Source organism: Poecilia reticulata, linkage group LG4, assembly GCF_000633615.1.
Source record: "Poecilia reticulata strain Guanapo linkage group LG4, Guppy_female_1.0+MT, whole genome shotgun sequence".
In the NCBI taxonomy this organism is placed as follows: domain Eukaryota; kingdom Metazoa; phylum Chordata; class Actinopteri; order Cyprinodontiformes; family Poeciliidae; genus Poecilia; species Poecilia reticulata.
In genome coordinates, this window is record NC_024334.1 from 19,690,841 (window position 1) to 19,705,173 (window position 14,333).

A 14,333-nucleotide genomic window follows, 5' to 3' on the forward strand; every position below is an offset into this window, starting at 1 on the left:
TGACCACTGCAGTAGCCAACCTTTTTTTTTTTTTTTTTTTGTATCGTAGGAGCCAACTGGGTCACCATGGTTGTAATAAATTGTGTGCTCGACACAATCTCCGTGCTCCGAGGAACAGCGGCGCTTAATCACCAGAGGGTATCCGTCTGAATCATGTTTTAAGGGCTACCAGTAAAAAAAAAAAAGAGAAAGAAAAATAACAACCCAGCATGGCCGCTCCTCTGGAAAAGCTCGTTACAGGCACCTCCTCTGCCCTCTTCCGTATTATTTATGTACAGCAGCAGATTTATCTACACTGAAACTGTATTGTAGCTTTTATCTGAGCCTTGTTTGTTGTGTAAGGAGGGAATATTGTGCTTTTTCTTTAATGTTTTTTTTTTCCTCAAGTCATACTGGAAATAATAAATCTCACTGTGTCCGTGATGACTGTGACAGAACAACAAACTGGACTTGAAACGCGGCGTGGAGGACATTAAGCGCTGCGTCTGTGTAAAAATGGACTTTGGAGACAAACCCAACACCTGCTACAATTCTTCTGGCATGTCCTCCTGTAGACTCACACCGTCACTACTTCTTCAGTGGGACCCGATCACACGACATGAAAGCGTTTCCCGTATGACGCAGCAAAACCTCTTCGTTCTCGCCGCTCCCTCCCATCATCTGTAAGTATGTATTTGCTCTGAAAGAGACCCAGGAACCTGAGTCGCTTTGTTTCTAACTTTGGTCGTGCACAATAGTGTAGTGTACGCAGTGTTATCTGTAAAAACAAAAACAAAAAAAATGTTTGGTATTATTTGCACTTTTTGTCCCTCTTAGAGATATTCACGAGAACGTTCTTTAACAGATCCAAATGTTATTAATAATGTAAATTAAATACTGATGTCTGAACCGAGCTAACAGGCTGCTGTGTTTATTGTAAAATAACAGCCGGTTTTTGTTTATAAAAAAAAAAAAAGGTTTTATTGCTTAGTCTGGGCTCTAAGCTATTGAGAAACCATTGGACTCCGAGGTTTTGCATTTTACCCAATCGCTAATGTTTGCCTGTGACGTATGTAAGGCACTGGTTTGATGCGGTGAAGCTTACCGGAAATTGCTGTAAACAACCATCCTCCGCTGCCAAGAGAGAAGTGCTGATCCCAATGAGGTGGCTTTGAATGTTAACTCGGCATTTTTAAGTGTAGCAACACGGACTGAACGGCTTTGTTCACTTCCTCCGCTGCCGTTTCTAAAACAACAATTCTGAAACGGTGCAGAAAATCACTGTTATGGTTCACAACTTCTCCTGTTTGCTGATTGGCCCAGTTGAAATTGAACAGAAATCAACTTGAATGGGAGAAAGTCCGGGCGGAGCCGTGAAGGCAAATTTGAATCGAGTGGAATTGCAGAAAAACAAGGCTAATTTTTATATGGCAAATTGACTTGTATTTGTAGCACAGTAATAGAAAACCATGAGATGTACACATAGACAAAGTTGTTGGTGCCCTTCTGTGAATGGTCACTGACATAACTTGAAACTGACAAAAGTAAGAAATACAATTTTACTTAAAATGAACCAATTAAAATCAGACATTGCTCTTGAAAAGTGGTTCAACAGACTTTTTTTTTAACTAATGAATAAAATTGTGTCCGTGTATGAAAAACAAATGCTGCCAATATTCAATCAGTTATAAGATACGGAGTAATCCATACTGTAACAATTACGGGAAGCCCAGGTGAAGCCTAGCAGAGCATTAATAAAACAATGGTATGAAGAGAGTACCATTTTGAAAATGAGCAGGTGAAATGGCCCAAAAATAAACTTTAAAGGTTTATGAACCTCAAATGATCAAACTCTGAATTCAAGCCACAGCATGTTTCTGATGAGGTTTTTTTTTTTTGGCTTTTGCCTAAAGAGAAAAACCCTCAAAATGAGCTTTTCATTATGACAATAACCTCAAACAGACCAATAAATGAGCAGCTTCTCAGTTTCAGGTCAGGAACCAGCCCCATCCTTTATTTACACCTTCCAGAAGGTTTGTCAACTCCCTGCTCTCCTTTCTTTGCTTCATTTTCTACACTGCTATTATTATTTTAACAATGCAGACGTATATCACGATCCCCTATACATTACCAGTCAGGTTCAAACAGTACACGTAGTCATTACGGCACCCGATCACAAGCGACTGTTCCCACACAACCGGCGATGAGAACAGCTCCCCAGGCAGGGCAGACGACGCCAGAACGCGGCCATCTCGTGCGTCCAGGATCCAGACGGTGCCATCCGTGGAGGCCAGGCCCACCAGAGCCCCCCGGCGGCCGACAGAGGAGCCCTGAAACACGCAGGGAGTGGAGTACACCTTGCCTGATGTCTGAAAAGTCCAAACTACAGAGCCGTTGGTGCAGCTCAGACAGTAGAGGCGGCCGTCGTGGGAGCCGCACAGAAGCCTCTGCTGTCCCGGTACGAAGCTCGGGGAGGAGAAAACCGGGGCTTCTGTTTGGAACTGCCACAGCTGCAGACAAAGAGGCGCACTAGTTAGATACTTTCAAAACGACAGATGTACGCATCAATATAAAATTAGCTTTGGGCCTTCATAGGATAATCTATCACTAAAATAACAGGCTTTTATAGCCTGTTTATAAAACAGGTCCATGTAGTTTTAGCCATTTCATTCAATGTGGGAAATGATTTTCTTCAGTTTTTAAATGTTTATTTATTGATCAAACTGATATGAAACCAAATTTTGTTAGCAAACACATGCTGCTACAGGGCATCCTGTTTCACATGAGAGTAGATCCTAGAAGTTACCAATTAAACCACTGAAAAAAATGACCTAATGTACAAGCTTCTCTCAAGAGTTAAGTCCAAAGTACACTGCAAAAACACAAAATCTTACCAAGTAATTTTGATCTAGTTTCTAGTGCAAATATGTTGGGACATTTGAAATAAGTTAAATCTTTCTTACTTAACACTAGACATTTTTTCCCATTTTATACGTGAAACAATCTGCTAGTAGAACTAGCACTTTTTCATCCATATTAAGGAATTATTTACTTACAACAAGCCCCTATATCTTGCTGAAAAACTACTTGTAAGTTAGTTTTGTCTGATTTCAAGTGTCCCAAGATATTTGCACTAGAAATCAGACCAAACATGCTTTAAGATTTTGGGTTTTTGCAACACATCTAAGAGAATAAGAAAGGAGTCAACGTTTCGTTTCCTCACCAGTTCCCCGGAGTCGCTGAGGCAGCAGATGTTTCCGTCCACTGAGCCGATCGCAATGCGTCCGCAGGACGAGTTTGGAGAGGAGAAGAAAGGTTTGTCTCTACAGTAGGACCACAGGATGTCCCCGCTGTCCTAGCAGAGACACAAACACAGACACAGATGATGCTCTCTTACGCTTTCCAGGCATGATCTCAAAATATTAAAGAAATACGGACAAACAAATCTCATTTCAGATGTTTAGTTTCCCACAAACACCAAGAGTCTCTCACCAGGTTGAGACACAGCAGTCGTCCTCCCAGAGTCGCCACATACAGCCGTCGACAAGACGGCTGAAGGTGCGGCGAGGAAAACACAGCTCCGCCGCCACAGTCTCGCTTCCACACACACCGCCGAAGCTAAACGGCAACGACACACAATTTCATTCACCTCCATTAAGCCTTAGTGCAGTGAAAAGCAAATGGTGATAGACAACGACCACATATAAACTAACACAGGCGTTCAAGCAATCAAAAAGTCACACAAGTGGACACTAACCTGAGGGTCCAGGGCGTAAACGTGTCCATCATGTGAGCCCACCACCACCAGGCCGGTGAGAGGGTCCACAGCAGGACAACTCTTCACTGCGTCCTCCGTCTTAAACACCCACTTCGTCTCTCCCGAGTCGGTGCATAAGAAGTAAACGCAGCCGTCGTAGGAACCTGAAAAGCGGCAAGCTGGAGTGATCCAGAAGAACAAACGCGTCAGAGAAACACTCTGAGAACCGACACTGACCGACGACAACGAGGGAGCCGCAGTGACACACGGCAGCCGACGCTTCGATCCTGTCCCCGAGGACTCGCTCCCACAGGAGGTTCCCGCCGGCCAGGTCCAACGCCTGGATCCTGTGGGAGTGGGAGCCGATGAACACCGTAGCTCTGGATTGTTCGTTGGCGATGTCCTGGACCAGAATCACCGGGGAGGCGTCCACGCACCTGCCGGTGTCCGAGGACCAGCTCGGACCGAGGCGAACGCCGACGTCCTTTCCGTCCAGCGGTTCTTCTTCACCAGCATCTACGCTCCTGAAGTTCGTTCCTTGCACCTCGCCGCCTCGTCTCACGACTTTATACCCGAGTGTCTCCCGCTGTGTCCGGTCAGGTCTAGGTCCTTTCTTTGCTGGAACCGCAGACGCTGCCTCAGCGGCCCGTTTCTTAGAGGACGACGAGCCGTCCGGTTCCGGCGGCAGCATCTGCGTTACGTGGCGTAGAACGTCTGAGAAGGACCTGTCCAGTATAACCTCCAGGAGACGAGGAGAGGACACTCCCACGGCGGAGAGGATGTCCTCACAGAGACGCAGTGCCTTCAGGGAATCCCCTCCACTGAACAGGAAGTTGGACCGCTCATCGATGGACGCATCTGCAGGGAGGCTTAATGTATCCTGATGACAAGAAGGTGTCATCAGAATGAAACTTTTATAAAAATATGTTCTCAACATATTAAGGCTATAACAATGCCGTGGCTGTATAGTATGAGACAGATCATGTGTGGAAAAAATTGAGCGCTCTGCCTTCTTCCAGTGCTATTTTCAGAAATACACCGCTTTGTTATAAACAACCAATCAGAGTCAGGCTTTAGCGCTGCCAATCATGCTGGTGTACTCTGCTCACACCATCCGCCTTTCTCTCTCCTAGACTACAGCTAGTTCACCACAACACAGTCTGTTGCCAGTTAATATACCCACTGATGACAACAGATAAACAAATTTCCTGTAAAGGTAAGTAGGTAAGTTACAGCCTGATTGGCAGTGTTAAGACCTTCCCCCTGGCTCTGATTGGTTGTTCCTGAATGGTGCATTTCTGCAGATTACAAGAGTAGCGCTTGGATGGAGGAGCTCGATTTTTTTCCACATTATTTGTCTCATGCTATGCTGCCACCACATTGTGACAGCTTAAACAAATGTGTAAAAAAAAAACAAATTGTTTATAAAAGTTACATACTGCAGCTTTAAACAGGGTAATACCTGCCATAGAGTCTCAAGAGTTTGCTTTAGTTTTCCGACCTCCAGCCGTGACGACGTTAACCAGTCCCTCTGCTTTTCATATATTCTCATCAGAGCCTTCATGTCTGCTTTACCTGGTAAAATGCAAACATAACTTTTTTATTATCATTATTAAAAAAGCCTCCAGGACTTGATGATTAAAGCTTACCATGAGGAGTCAGGGATAAAGCCGGGACAAGAACCAATGCGTCGGGAATGCAGTGAGCGGACACCAGCAGAGACAGCTGCTTCAGTATGAGCCTCTGCAGATCTCCACCTGCGCCCTCTGGCGCCCCCTGGTGGAGACGGACTTCGCTAGCTGAAGCAACGACGAAGGCAAGGAGTCTAAATTCTTTATAGAGACCCACAGCACAGGCTTCCACCTGAGGCAGACTCAGGATTAGCTGGAAGAGACGGGACAATAATTAAAAAAAACATAAATACTCTGAGCTGCTTTATATGCTGTCGCTTTCAGTTCAGTGTCTTACGCAGCTTTCAAGCTACCTGAAACGAAGCTGGGTTTGACGTCAGACCTGAGGCAACAGCGTTCTGAATTTAAACATGGCGCCGTCCATAACCAATAGTTTGCAATACTGTTTACAAACATGGTTTTAAGCTTTAGTTTCCATAAGCAGACATCACTTTTAGTTTGTTCAGTTTAGAGTTGTAGGTGCTACATCGATTTCAGATCAACTTTTACATGAGTCTTGTTAAACATGTTTCCAACCACATCTTACTACTGCTGATGCGAGGAGTGGCCATGTTGAAACTTGAAGTGCACAAGTAACAACTGGGGGTAGTCAGAGTTGCTCCCAGTTTCCCAGAGGAAAATTCGACTTCAGAAAGCTAAAATTTCCCATTTCTGAATACAACTGGATCCAAGCATTAAAACAGTCATAGAGCAATGAACATTCAGCACCAAACTTCATGAAGCCCTTCTTTGCTGCAATTGCTTATCTTTATGAGCTTTATGCATTTAGACACTGAGATTTTTGCCACTTCTTATTCACTAAGTAGCTCAAACTCAGTAAGAATATCTCTGAAAATAAATGGTCTAAAGCAGAGACGGTTTAAATTTTATAAGCAAAACCTTCCCAAAACACTCAAAATTACTTGAATTTCTTAGTGACCTCACTTGCTGCAAGCTGTCCAAGTTCACTCGCTTCCCGTTCCGTTTGATCATTCTGTCTCTCCGTCCCAGATAGTACAGCTGACCATCTTTAACGTTCACCCAGTCTCCTGTTGCTCTCATCGTTCCAGGGACAACAGTGTCCTCTCCATCCAGGAGACACACCCTGTCCTCTCCACCTGTTCAAAAAAGAATACATCACGCTGTCTCCAGTACAATTTATTTCAGAATGCAACGTTAAAATTTTTTTTATATAAATAAATAAAAATCTGTCCCACCTATGAACACCTGTCCTTCACCCTCCGTGATGACGCAGTCGTCTTCATTGCGGACTTCTACCACCGTGTCCATCAGGGGAGTCCCAAGAGGTACAGAGGACACCGAGCTGCAAAGGCCCGCAGTGTTTAATGCAGGGCTGAAACGATTAATCGCATAATCCTGATTAATCGATCACTAAAATAATAGTCAACACATTTAGTAATCGATTAATCATAGGCTTAAAAAAAAAAGGCCAGTTTCTGAAAGAACATAGTCATTGTTTCTCAAGGTTCAAATTTACAAAATGTTTATTTTCTTATAAAAAAAAATATATGCAATTGTTCATTTGCATTTTTTTATGTATTTCTTTTATTGTACAAAAATGGTTTGATGGTTAAATGAAAAATCTGGAGAATGAGACGATTAAAAAAAAAAAAACTTGATTAATCAATTAATTGTAAGAATAAACGATTGCTAAAATAATCGTTAGTTGCGGCCCCGGTTTAATGATGACGAATCAATGCTGGTCGTTTCCAAACACTCACAGGCTGCTGCACTGCAGCTGAGGTTCTGGTACCCTGTAGCAGGAGGCCCAGCAGGAGACCTCGGTGACGCCGTAGATGTTATAGACGGCGGTTTTATTCTCCTCGTGTTTCCAGCTCCTCAGCTGAGCCGGAGAAGGACAGGCCTCTCCGCCCAGAGCCAACACCCGCAGCGAGGATCCGGGTGACAGCACGTCCCGTTTCAGAATACCGGGACCGAACCGCACCAGCAGAGTGGGAGTGACCTGAAAAAACAAAACAAAAAAACATCATCAACGAAGAGTCTCTCAGCTTAACTCTCAGTCTGCACACAGTCGCTTGCCTGAAGAACTGTAGTTCGGTGATGTTTGAACAACATCTGGGCAAGTCGACCAGGCATCTTCTTCATCACCGAGGGGACTATGAGGAGCAGAGCCCCCGAGGACAGGGCCAGAAATATGTCCACTACAGACGGGTCAAAGGTCAGAGGGGAGGCGAGAAAAACAACATCATCTGCGCTCATCTGGAACAGAGATCTGAGCAGAGAAACAAGCCGCTTCTTATTTCACATCCGCTCCTCTGAAGTAAAAAAAACAGCCAAACTGACCTCAAGTGCAGAATATTGGGGACGATGCACCTGTGGGGAACCCTCACGGTTTTGGGAGGACCCGTCGTGCCGGACGTGTGCAGGACGTACGCCAAGTCTGGGCGCCCGGAGTCCTTCAGGGGAACGGTTTTATCAGAGGGGTCGCAGCCGCCCACTCTCTGAGGTCCGTCCTCGGCGACTGGACGAGGCTCGATGTGCATCAAGGTCAACCTGAACTGGGGCAGCTCCACGCAAACCTCCACAGGGACGTGATCGACTACAGCCTCCCGAAAACGCTAAACGGGAGAGTAAAGGAGAATAAGAATTTATATTCAAATAGAAAAATACTCTAACAATAAGTGCAATAAGTGTCTTACTTCTATAGGGGGGGGAAAAAAGCTTTCTACGCATTTACATTTTTATGTATTTTTTAAAGGATTTTATATTCTAAGTCTTGTTCAGCCATTTTACAACGCAGAGAATCATGTTGAATTCTGGGAAAAAATGCAGTCCTGCAGAAACCACATAGTCACATCTCCATATTGTATTGTTCAGGGTATAAAAGTTATATTTATTTGACTTCATGCTCCCACTTTTCTGATGTCGCTCTGGGCCACCGCCGAGATTCCCAATCTTCACTGATTATATGTAGAGCTGTCACTTAATGTGACAAAATTAGTAAAAGTTCGAGGGGTGTGAAAACGTTTGCAAAACTGAAATTAAACTAATAATAATTAAACCTGCACAAGGTCCCGTTTCACAGCGCAGTACTTGAGGCCACACTGACTCATTACTCTGGCAGTGAGAAGACCTGGAGCCTCTGGGTCCAAGGGGACGTAAGCGGCAGAACTCTGCAGGATCCTGACGGATACAATGAAGCGTAGTGAGGAGACAAAGTCTGAAACCCAGACAAGCAGGAGACAACAGTGGTCCAAACGTACCCCAGAATCCAGGCGGGGACCAGCAGATCATCGCTGCAGTACAGGCCGACAGCACCGCCGCGAGGAGAACAGTTCTGGAGTAAAGCAGCAGAAAGATCCTCGGCGAGCTGGACCACCTCTCTGTAGAGCAGAGACCCTGGAGTCTCTCCCGAGCCGGAGTCATACAGGACCGCCGCTCGGTCCGGGTGCAGAGAGGCTGCGGCGGACACCAGATCCTGGAGGGTCCGAGCAGGCATTCCGATGAGGCGTTCGCCGACCTCCTAATCATTCCTGCCCACTGGACGTACTGACACTCTGACTGAGAGCGCTCTCATCACAGATGTTTCTGTTTTCACATGGGCGGGCGGAGCACTACCGGCGCGTTCAGATGACGCATAAATGGAGTGACGTCTTCAATTCCCTATTTGAAAGCTCGGACATTCTACCATTTTGTACTTTAATCTTTATTCGGTCGCTGATAATTAATAACATCGGACAAAGTCAGTTTAGGTTTGTTTCTTTGTCAGAATTAACAAAATATTAAATAGCATGTGTAATAGGATGTATATAACTATCCAAATAAATAAATACATAAAACCCATAAAATGTCTTAATCAAGCTCAAAATTAATACCGACCAAATGAAATTATAAGTCATTTATCTACATATGTGTCGTAACTCTTACAAAACGCAACTTGTTAACAGCAGATATCGATTGTCTTCAAAGCTAGTGCTTGTAAATTGTCCAATCGCATTTCTTTTAAAACGTATAGATAAGTGACATTTTATTACTAACATTTATCAGCCCCAGCAGCAAAAAAATCATACGATTTCTAATAATAAACTAAAACTCATATTTTTATTTTTAGCTTTATAATTTATTTAAAATAATTTTAGATCCTTAAATGTACATTGAAATAAAACAGTTTATTTCAATGTACGACGGAGTACAGTACATTTCTGTCTTGTCTGAACATGAAGGTGTTTTTGTTGTGAAAGGCATTTAACTTGTACACGTAGACATGTACAAAATTCACAACTGCTTGAATATATTGCTTCCGCAAGAATATGATTTGCCCCCCCGACGCTACAAGAATGCAGAGTCCCTTGTTATTCTCTGCAATGATAAATATTCCGCTCTAAAATGCAGATTGTAGGATGGGGTGTGTTCACTGTAGAGGCGTCACATCCAAAAGGGAAATAATACATCTAATTCAAGATACCTACGATAAAATATAAGTTTAATTTATTTGATTTGTGGTTAAAAAAATAAAAAAATATATAAAATAAATAATAATAAAACAAAAAAGGAAACGATATGCGCATTATAAAGCCGACTTGTTTGTTTAAGATGGTTCCCTCCCGCCCCCCATTCTTTTGTTACACTCCATACCAGTAGGTGGCAGTAAAGTACTGCAAACCGCATCTAACACCCAGAAAGAGGAGGAAGAAGAAGAAAATCAAATTGACAGCGCCTTTTTCCCTTGCTCGGCTATTTGCTACATTTTCATTTATGCTTTGAACTTCCAGAAGGAAATGTTTTTAACGGACGGTATGGCACAATCTATGCGAAATATGCTAGAAGCAAACACCGCCAAGTTTAAGAGCTCTCTGGACCGAATCGCTGAAAAGGTATGTTAGCGGAACAAGCTGTTTTTTTTTTTTTTTTTACCATTAGTTAACTTCAAAACATTGTAGAGGTGATGTTAGCTAATATTTACCTTTCTTGGAACAGTATTCAAAACTCAAGGATGAGGACGACGTACTAGAGGTGGATATCAACCAAATTGGACTTAAAAGTGAGTGAACTCATGTTTTTTGCCTTATACCGTCTTGATTTTAATTTAAAAATGTTCAGTTTGACGCCTCCTACTGGTGATTTACTGATATTGCACGTCAGCTAAAACTTAAGTTGCTTATGGCATTTCACAGATTACATTAAAATTGGGCAAATTGCTGTAAGAATTATTTATTGCTAATACAATTTTATTAACCCTATTTTTGTTTTGTTTTCTTGCCATTGTGCAGCTCTTTCAAAGTATTTAGCACAGTCCAGAGACCACTTTGAAAAGTCACTGTCAAAGGTTGGTTATTTATTTAGTCATTCATTCAATGCATGAGGTGTGTTTATTAAAGCTAAATATAAAATCTGAATTCTACATGCATCCTCTCCTTAGATCCAGGTAGATGTAAGCGATCGCTCCTTAAACCGTAAGTATACATACCCCAATATGAAACCAGCAAATATATTTTTTTTATGTGGTTTGTATTAAACTATTTTTCTTTTCTTTGTAGGAAGTGTCACAGCACATTCTCAGGTAAACATAATGGGTAAACAGTTGATACTTGAGATGAAAATATCTGTTATGACTTAATTTAAAAAGTTTGTTTTTCTTAACAGTTAAATTTGTCATGTAACGCTGATGAAGTGCAGGACGGCAGTGAACATGCTAATGAGGACAGCGGTAAGAAGACTAAAAGTTACCACATTTAAGATATACAGTGCATTGTTGAAGTGTTAATATCTGGAGAATTTGCCTTTTTTTTTTGGATTACTCATAAAAATCAGCCTTAGTTGAATAATTTTTTTTCTTCTTTACATGCACAACTTTCTCTTGGTTTGTCTTATAAAATCCCAACAAAATACTTTGAAGTTTGTGGTTGTAACTTAATTACCCATGCAGAAGTTCAAAAAGTGTGAATATTTTCTAAAGTACTGTGACGCTCTCTTGTTCTAACATAGATAATGTTTGGTTTCTGTACTAACATCCAGCAGAGGGAGCGCTCAGGTCATTGGATGACACATGGAGGAACCCGTCAGAGAGCGAGCTCCTGCCAGAGGACCAAGACGAAGAGCTGCAGATGTCTCTGAGCAGTCGGTCCAACTCCCTGGCCGAGCTCTACCCAACGATGGTTAGTCGGATAGAAAGAGCCTGGCATCGACAGACCGTCTCCACGGCCGCCAGCTCCGTACTGAGGCGGTACCGCCGGTGGAGGCAGCAGTCTAAGAGACTCAACACCACCTTTGACATCACAGCAAGACCCAATGACAACCACCTGAAACCGTCAGCCAGTAAGAGGCTTCTCCGAGAGGACTCGGGCAGACCTGCAGAGAGGATGTGGACTGAGACGATACCTCGTCCTCGTCCTGTCCCCTTGACACTGGCGAGCCTGCGTAATGAACGACAGTCTCCTGGCAGGGAGAGGGGATTGCTGATTGCGGACACCCAACGTCGCATTAGGGTAATGGACTTCTCTGACACCGCTAAGTCACAAGAGATGTCGCTGAACGAGGCTTTCACTGTGTCCGAGTATTCCCCTCGTAAACAAACCCACCTTGCTGACCAGATCCCCATCAGTGCCTTATCAACTCCCTTCAGCAGTGCCAAATCATCTCCAGATCCGTCCTTCAGGCATAGGAGACTTTCCGTTTCCTCAGATCGAGCAGAGGTCTCAGCAGCAGACACTTTATCTGTGCCAGAGAGGCCCGATATCTACAGAACCCCGGTCCATCACAGTCCCTTCAAGACAAGAACGGCCAGCGCCCTCAGTCGGTCTCCTCTTGCATTTTCCAGAAGAAAATACGATGATTGGTCAAGAGAACCGATAAAGATTAGATCACGCTCCACTTCCATGTCCCCTCCTTCCAAGAGGCCTGTTGTGCTGGTGAAGATGGTTGATCCCCAAGACTCCACTCAGTCACCCCAGCAACGGCCCAGCTTGCCTTTGCCGGCCCGGGCGGAGTCTAGCCACCGCGGGTTCAGACGGAACCTCTCCTACGACTCTTCTCTGCCACGCCACGCCTACCAACCACCAAAGAAAGTCGAGGAGGACTACCTGAGGGTTTACCACAAGTATGTGTGCCTGAACAAATCTGCTCCCTTCGATGCCCTTCCTTGCCGTCAGTGTGGAAGAAGCTTGGAGGCCGGGAGGACCGCATCCTTCACATCGTTGGCAGCGCTCGCCTTGTCGCCCCACCGCTCCATCCTGAGGAAGCGCCACAGGGAGCAGAGGTGTGACGGCCACCCGCAGTCCAAACGCCTCAGGTACGAGAACTACGCCTACTCCCCGGGGTCCAAGCGGCACAGCGATGAAATGCTGAGACGCTGCCAGTCGCCCCCTCCCAGCGCCATCCCTTACAGCCCCAGTAAACACAGATCCCAGGAGTCTACAGCGTACCTGGAGGCCTGGATTGACCGGCACGAGCGCCTCTTCTCTTCTCCGGGTGAGCCCCAGTTGGGATCCAGCAGGTTATACAAGCACAGTAAATCTGAAAGCTTTGGCTGGTATTTAACTTTTATTAAAAACTGTAAATTTTTAATTTTTTTTTTTTACCTGTGTTAAAACTTTCACTATGTTGTGACAGTATGAGGCAGATAATCTGTGAAAAATTTAGTTCCTCTGGTTTCTCCCTGTGTTATTTGAAGAAATATAACTCTGTCTAAAACCACCAGAGCAGAGAGGAGGGTCCTACTGCTGTTAATCACATTCGTGTACGCATTGCTCACACCCCACAGCTTCTCCCCATCTGCAGAGTCAGCCAGGAATGCTAAAGCTAGTTAGCATAGCCACTGATGACAACAGATTAAGTTTTCCTGTAACGATGAGTTTTCTCTCTGCCATTAGAACATTGAGCAGCGTGTACACAATGTTGATTGACAGCATTTTCCTGGTGCTGATTATTTTTGACTGGGAGCTGTGCTTTTCGGCAATAAGAGATTTAGGATTTTATTTCACATCTTAACTGTCTCGTATCATGCTCTCACGACATGGTGAAAATTTTAACGAATATGTAAAAAAAAAAATTTAATAAAAATACTCCAGCTTTAACTCATTCAATGACTGAAACTTAATTCATTACACTTTTTTTAATGAATGTGGCTTACAGCTCATGAAAACTTTCAACTTGTATAAGACTCAATAAATTTTAACGCACACATCAAAGAGATGGTCACAAACCCCAAAAGGAGCGTAAGCCACAAAAGATCATTCATGCTAAAGAATCTGACTTAAGGTATGAAAAGGGAAGCTTACCTGGCTAAGAAGGTAAATAACTGATCTGTTCAGTGGTTCAAAATCCCCATTCAGATTAAATGTAATGTTTCATTACGTCCAAAGTCAGTGAAGCCATCTCTCATGAGATTTTAGAGCACTTCCTGCTTCAGACAGCTTTCCGTTGCTGTGAGCCATAACAAAGCATAGATATTTGAAGCAAATCGGTCAAAGATGAATCTGAAGTAACTAATAAATTCACTTGGTTTTCTAAACTGTGATGCACCTGTACGTGTTGAAATCACTTTTTCTGCCTCTCAACAGGAGGTCGACTTGAGAATGATGCATGTGACGGCTTCTCTCCCAGGTGATTTAAGTCCTTTGCAGATGTTCAGCTTTTCCCTCATCTCTACATCTTTAATCACCAGCTTTGCTTTTTCAACAGAAACTGGAGATAAATCGAGATGAACAAGAACACGCCTACAGTTGGCTCCTGTGCAGAAGAACCGTTTTCAGATCCAGTTGAATTATGTTTTGTAGTGAATGTAGTGTGGCTTTCTTTTTGGATCATAGTTGAATCTAAAGCATTCTGAATCCTTATTGCCAATTGCTTGTTACATATAAAGCACACATTGTTAATCTCATTGTTGATGTTTTTATGTTTGCCTTTATTAAAGTTTCAAAAAGTATCAAGTTGGCAAAAAGAATAAA

The 14,333-nt window shown here is 43.5% G+C and overlaps 2 protein-coding genes across 7 annotated transcripts; one reads left to right on the forward strand and one right to left on the reverse strand.

Moving 5' to 3' along the window:
- Positions 1-21: 21 nt before the first annotated feature.
- Positions 22-9,027, reverse strand: aasdh (aminoadipate-semialdehyde dehydrogenase). Of its 5 annotated transcripts, XM_008407447.2 has the most exons (15): positions 8,652-9,026; positions 8,451-8,571; positions 7,732-8,006; positions 7,468-7,660; positions 7,149-7,390; positions 6,624-6,760; positions 6,352-6,524; positions 5,386-5,620; positions 5,199-5,311; positions 4,174-4,616; positions 3,974-4,083; positions 3,737-3,900; positions 3,472-3,597; positions 3,203-3,334; positions 22-2,489 (listed from the first exon to the last, which is right to left on the reverse strand). In XM_008407447.2, exons 1-15 carry the CDS (start codon positions 8,885-8,887, stop codon positions 2,100-2,102), a joined length of 3,090 nt encoding a protein of 1,029 aa, XP_008405669.1. In that variant the 5' UTR covers positions 8,888-9,026; the 3' UTR covers positions 22-2,099. The 5 variants fall into 5 exon arrangements, with proteins under 5 accessions (XP_008405669.1, XP_008405667.1, XP_008405668.1 ...); XM_008407445.2 differs by having other exon boundaries at positions 3,974-4,616; positions 7,468-7,665; positions 7,737-8,006; XM_008407446.2 differs by having other exon boundaries at positions 3,974-4,616; positions 6,624-6,730.
- Positions 9,028-10,010: 983 nt separating this feature from the next.
- Positions 10,011-14,299, forward strand: LOC103463824 (uncharacterized). Of its 2 annotated transcripts, none has more exons than XM_008407434.2 (9): positions 10,011-10,262; positions 10,366-10,429; positions 10,659-10,714; positions 10,808-10,841; positions 10,926-10,948; positions 11,032-11,095; positions 11,407-12,855; positions 13,947-13,989; positions 14,068-14,299. In XM_008407434.2, exons 1-9 carry the CDS (start codon positions 10,167-10,169, stop codon positions 14,078-14,080), a joined length of 1,842 nt encoding a protein of 613 aa, XP_008405656.1. In that variant the 5' UTR covers positions 10,011-10,166; the 3' UTR covers positions 14,081-14,299. The 2 variants fall into 2 exon arrangements, with proteins under 2 accessions (XP_008405656.1, XP_008405655.1); XM_008407433.2 differs by having other exon boundaries at positions 10,012-10,262; positions 11,404-12,855.
- Positions 14,300-14,333: the final 34 nt, after the last annotated feature.

What these genes read in the sequence shown, in the direction of transcription:
- aasdh (XM_008407445.2), bottom strand. Translation starts at nt 8,887, where the DNA reads ATGCCTGCTCGGACCCTCCAGGATCTGGTGTCCGCCGCAGCCTCTCTG. An exon ending in CTCTTGAGACTCTATGGCAG is followed by an intron (nt 4,617 to 5,198) that starts GTATTACCCTGT and finishes TCTTGTCATCAG; the next exon opens with GATACATTAAGCCTCCCTGC. An exon ending in CGGCTCCCTCGTTGTCGTCG is followed by an intron (nt 3,901 to 3,973) that starts GTCAGTGTCGGT and finishes GCCGCTTTTCAG; the next exon opens with GTTCCTACGACGGCTGCGTT.
- LOC103463824 (XM_008407433.2), top strand. Translation starts at nt 10,167, where the DNA reads ATGTTTTTAACGGACGGTATGGCACAATCTATGCGAAATATGCTAGAA. An exon ending in TGGACCGAATCGCTGAAAAG is followed by an intron (nt 10,263 to 10,365) that starts GTATGTTAGCGG and finishes TTCTTGGAACAG; the next exon opens with TATTCAAAACTCAAGGATGA. An exon ending in ACATGCTAATGAGGACAGCG is followed by an intron (nt 11,096 to 11,403) that starts GTAAGAAGACTA and finishes ACTAACATCCAG; the next exon opens with CAGAGGGAGCGCTCAGGTCA.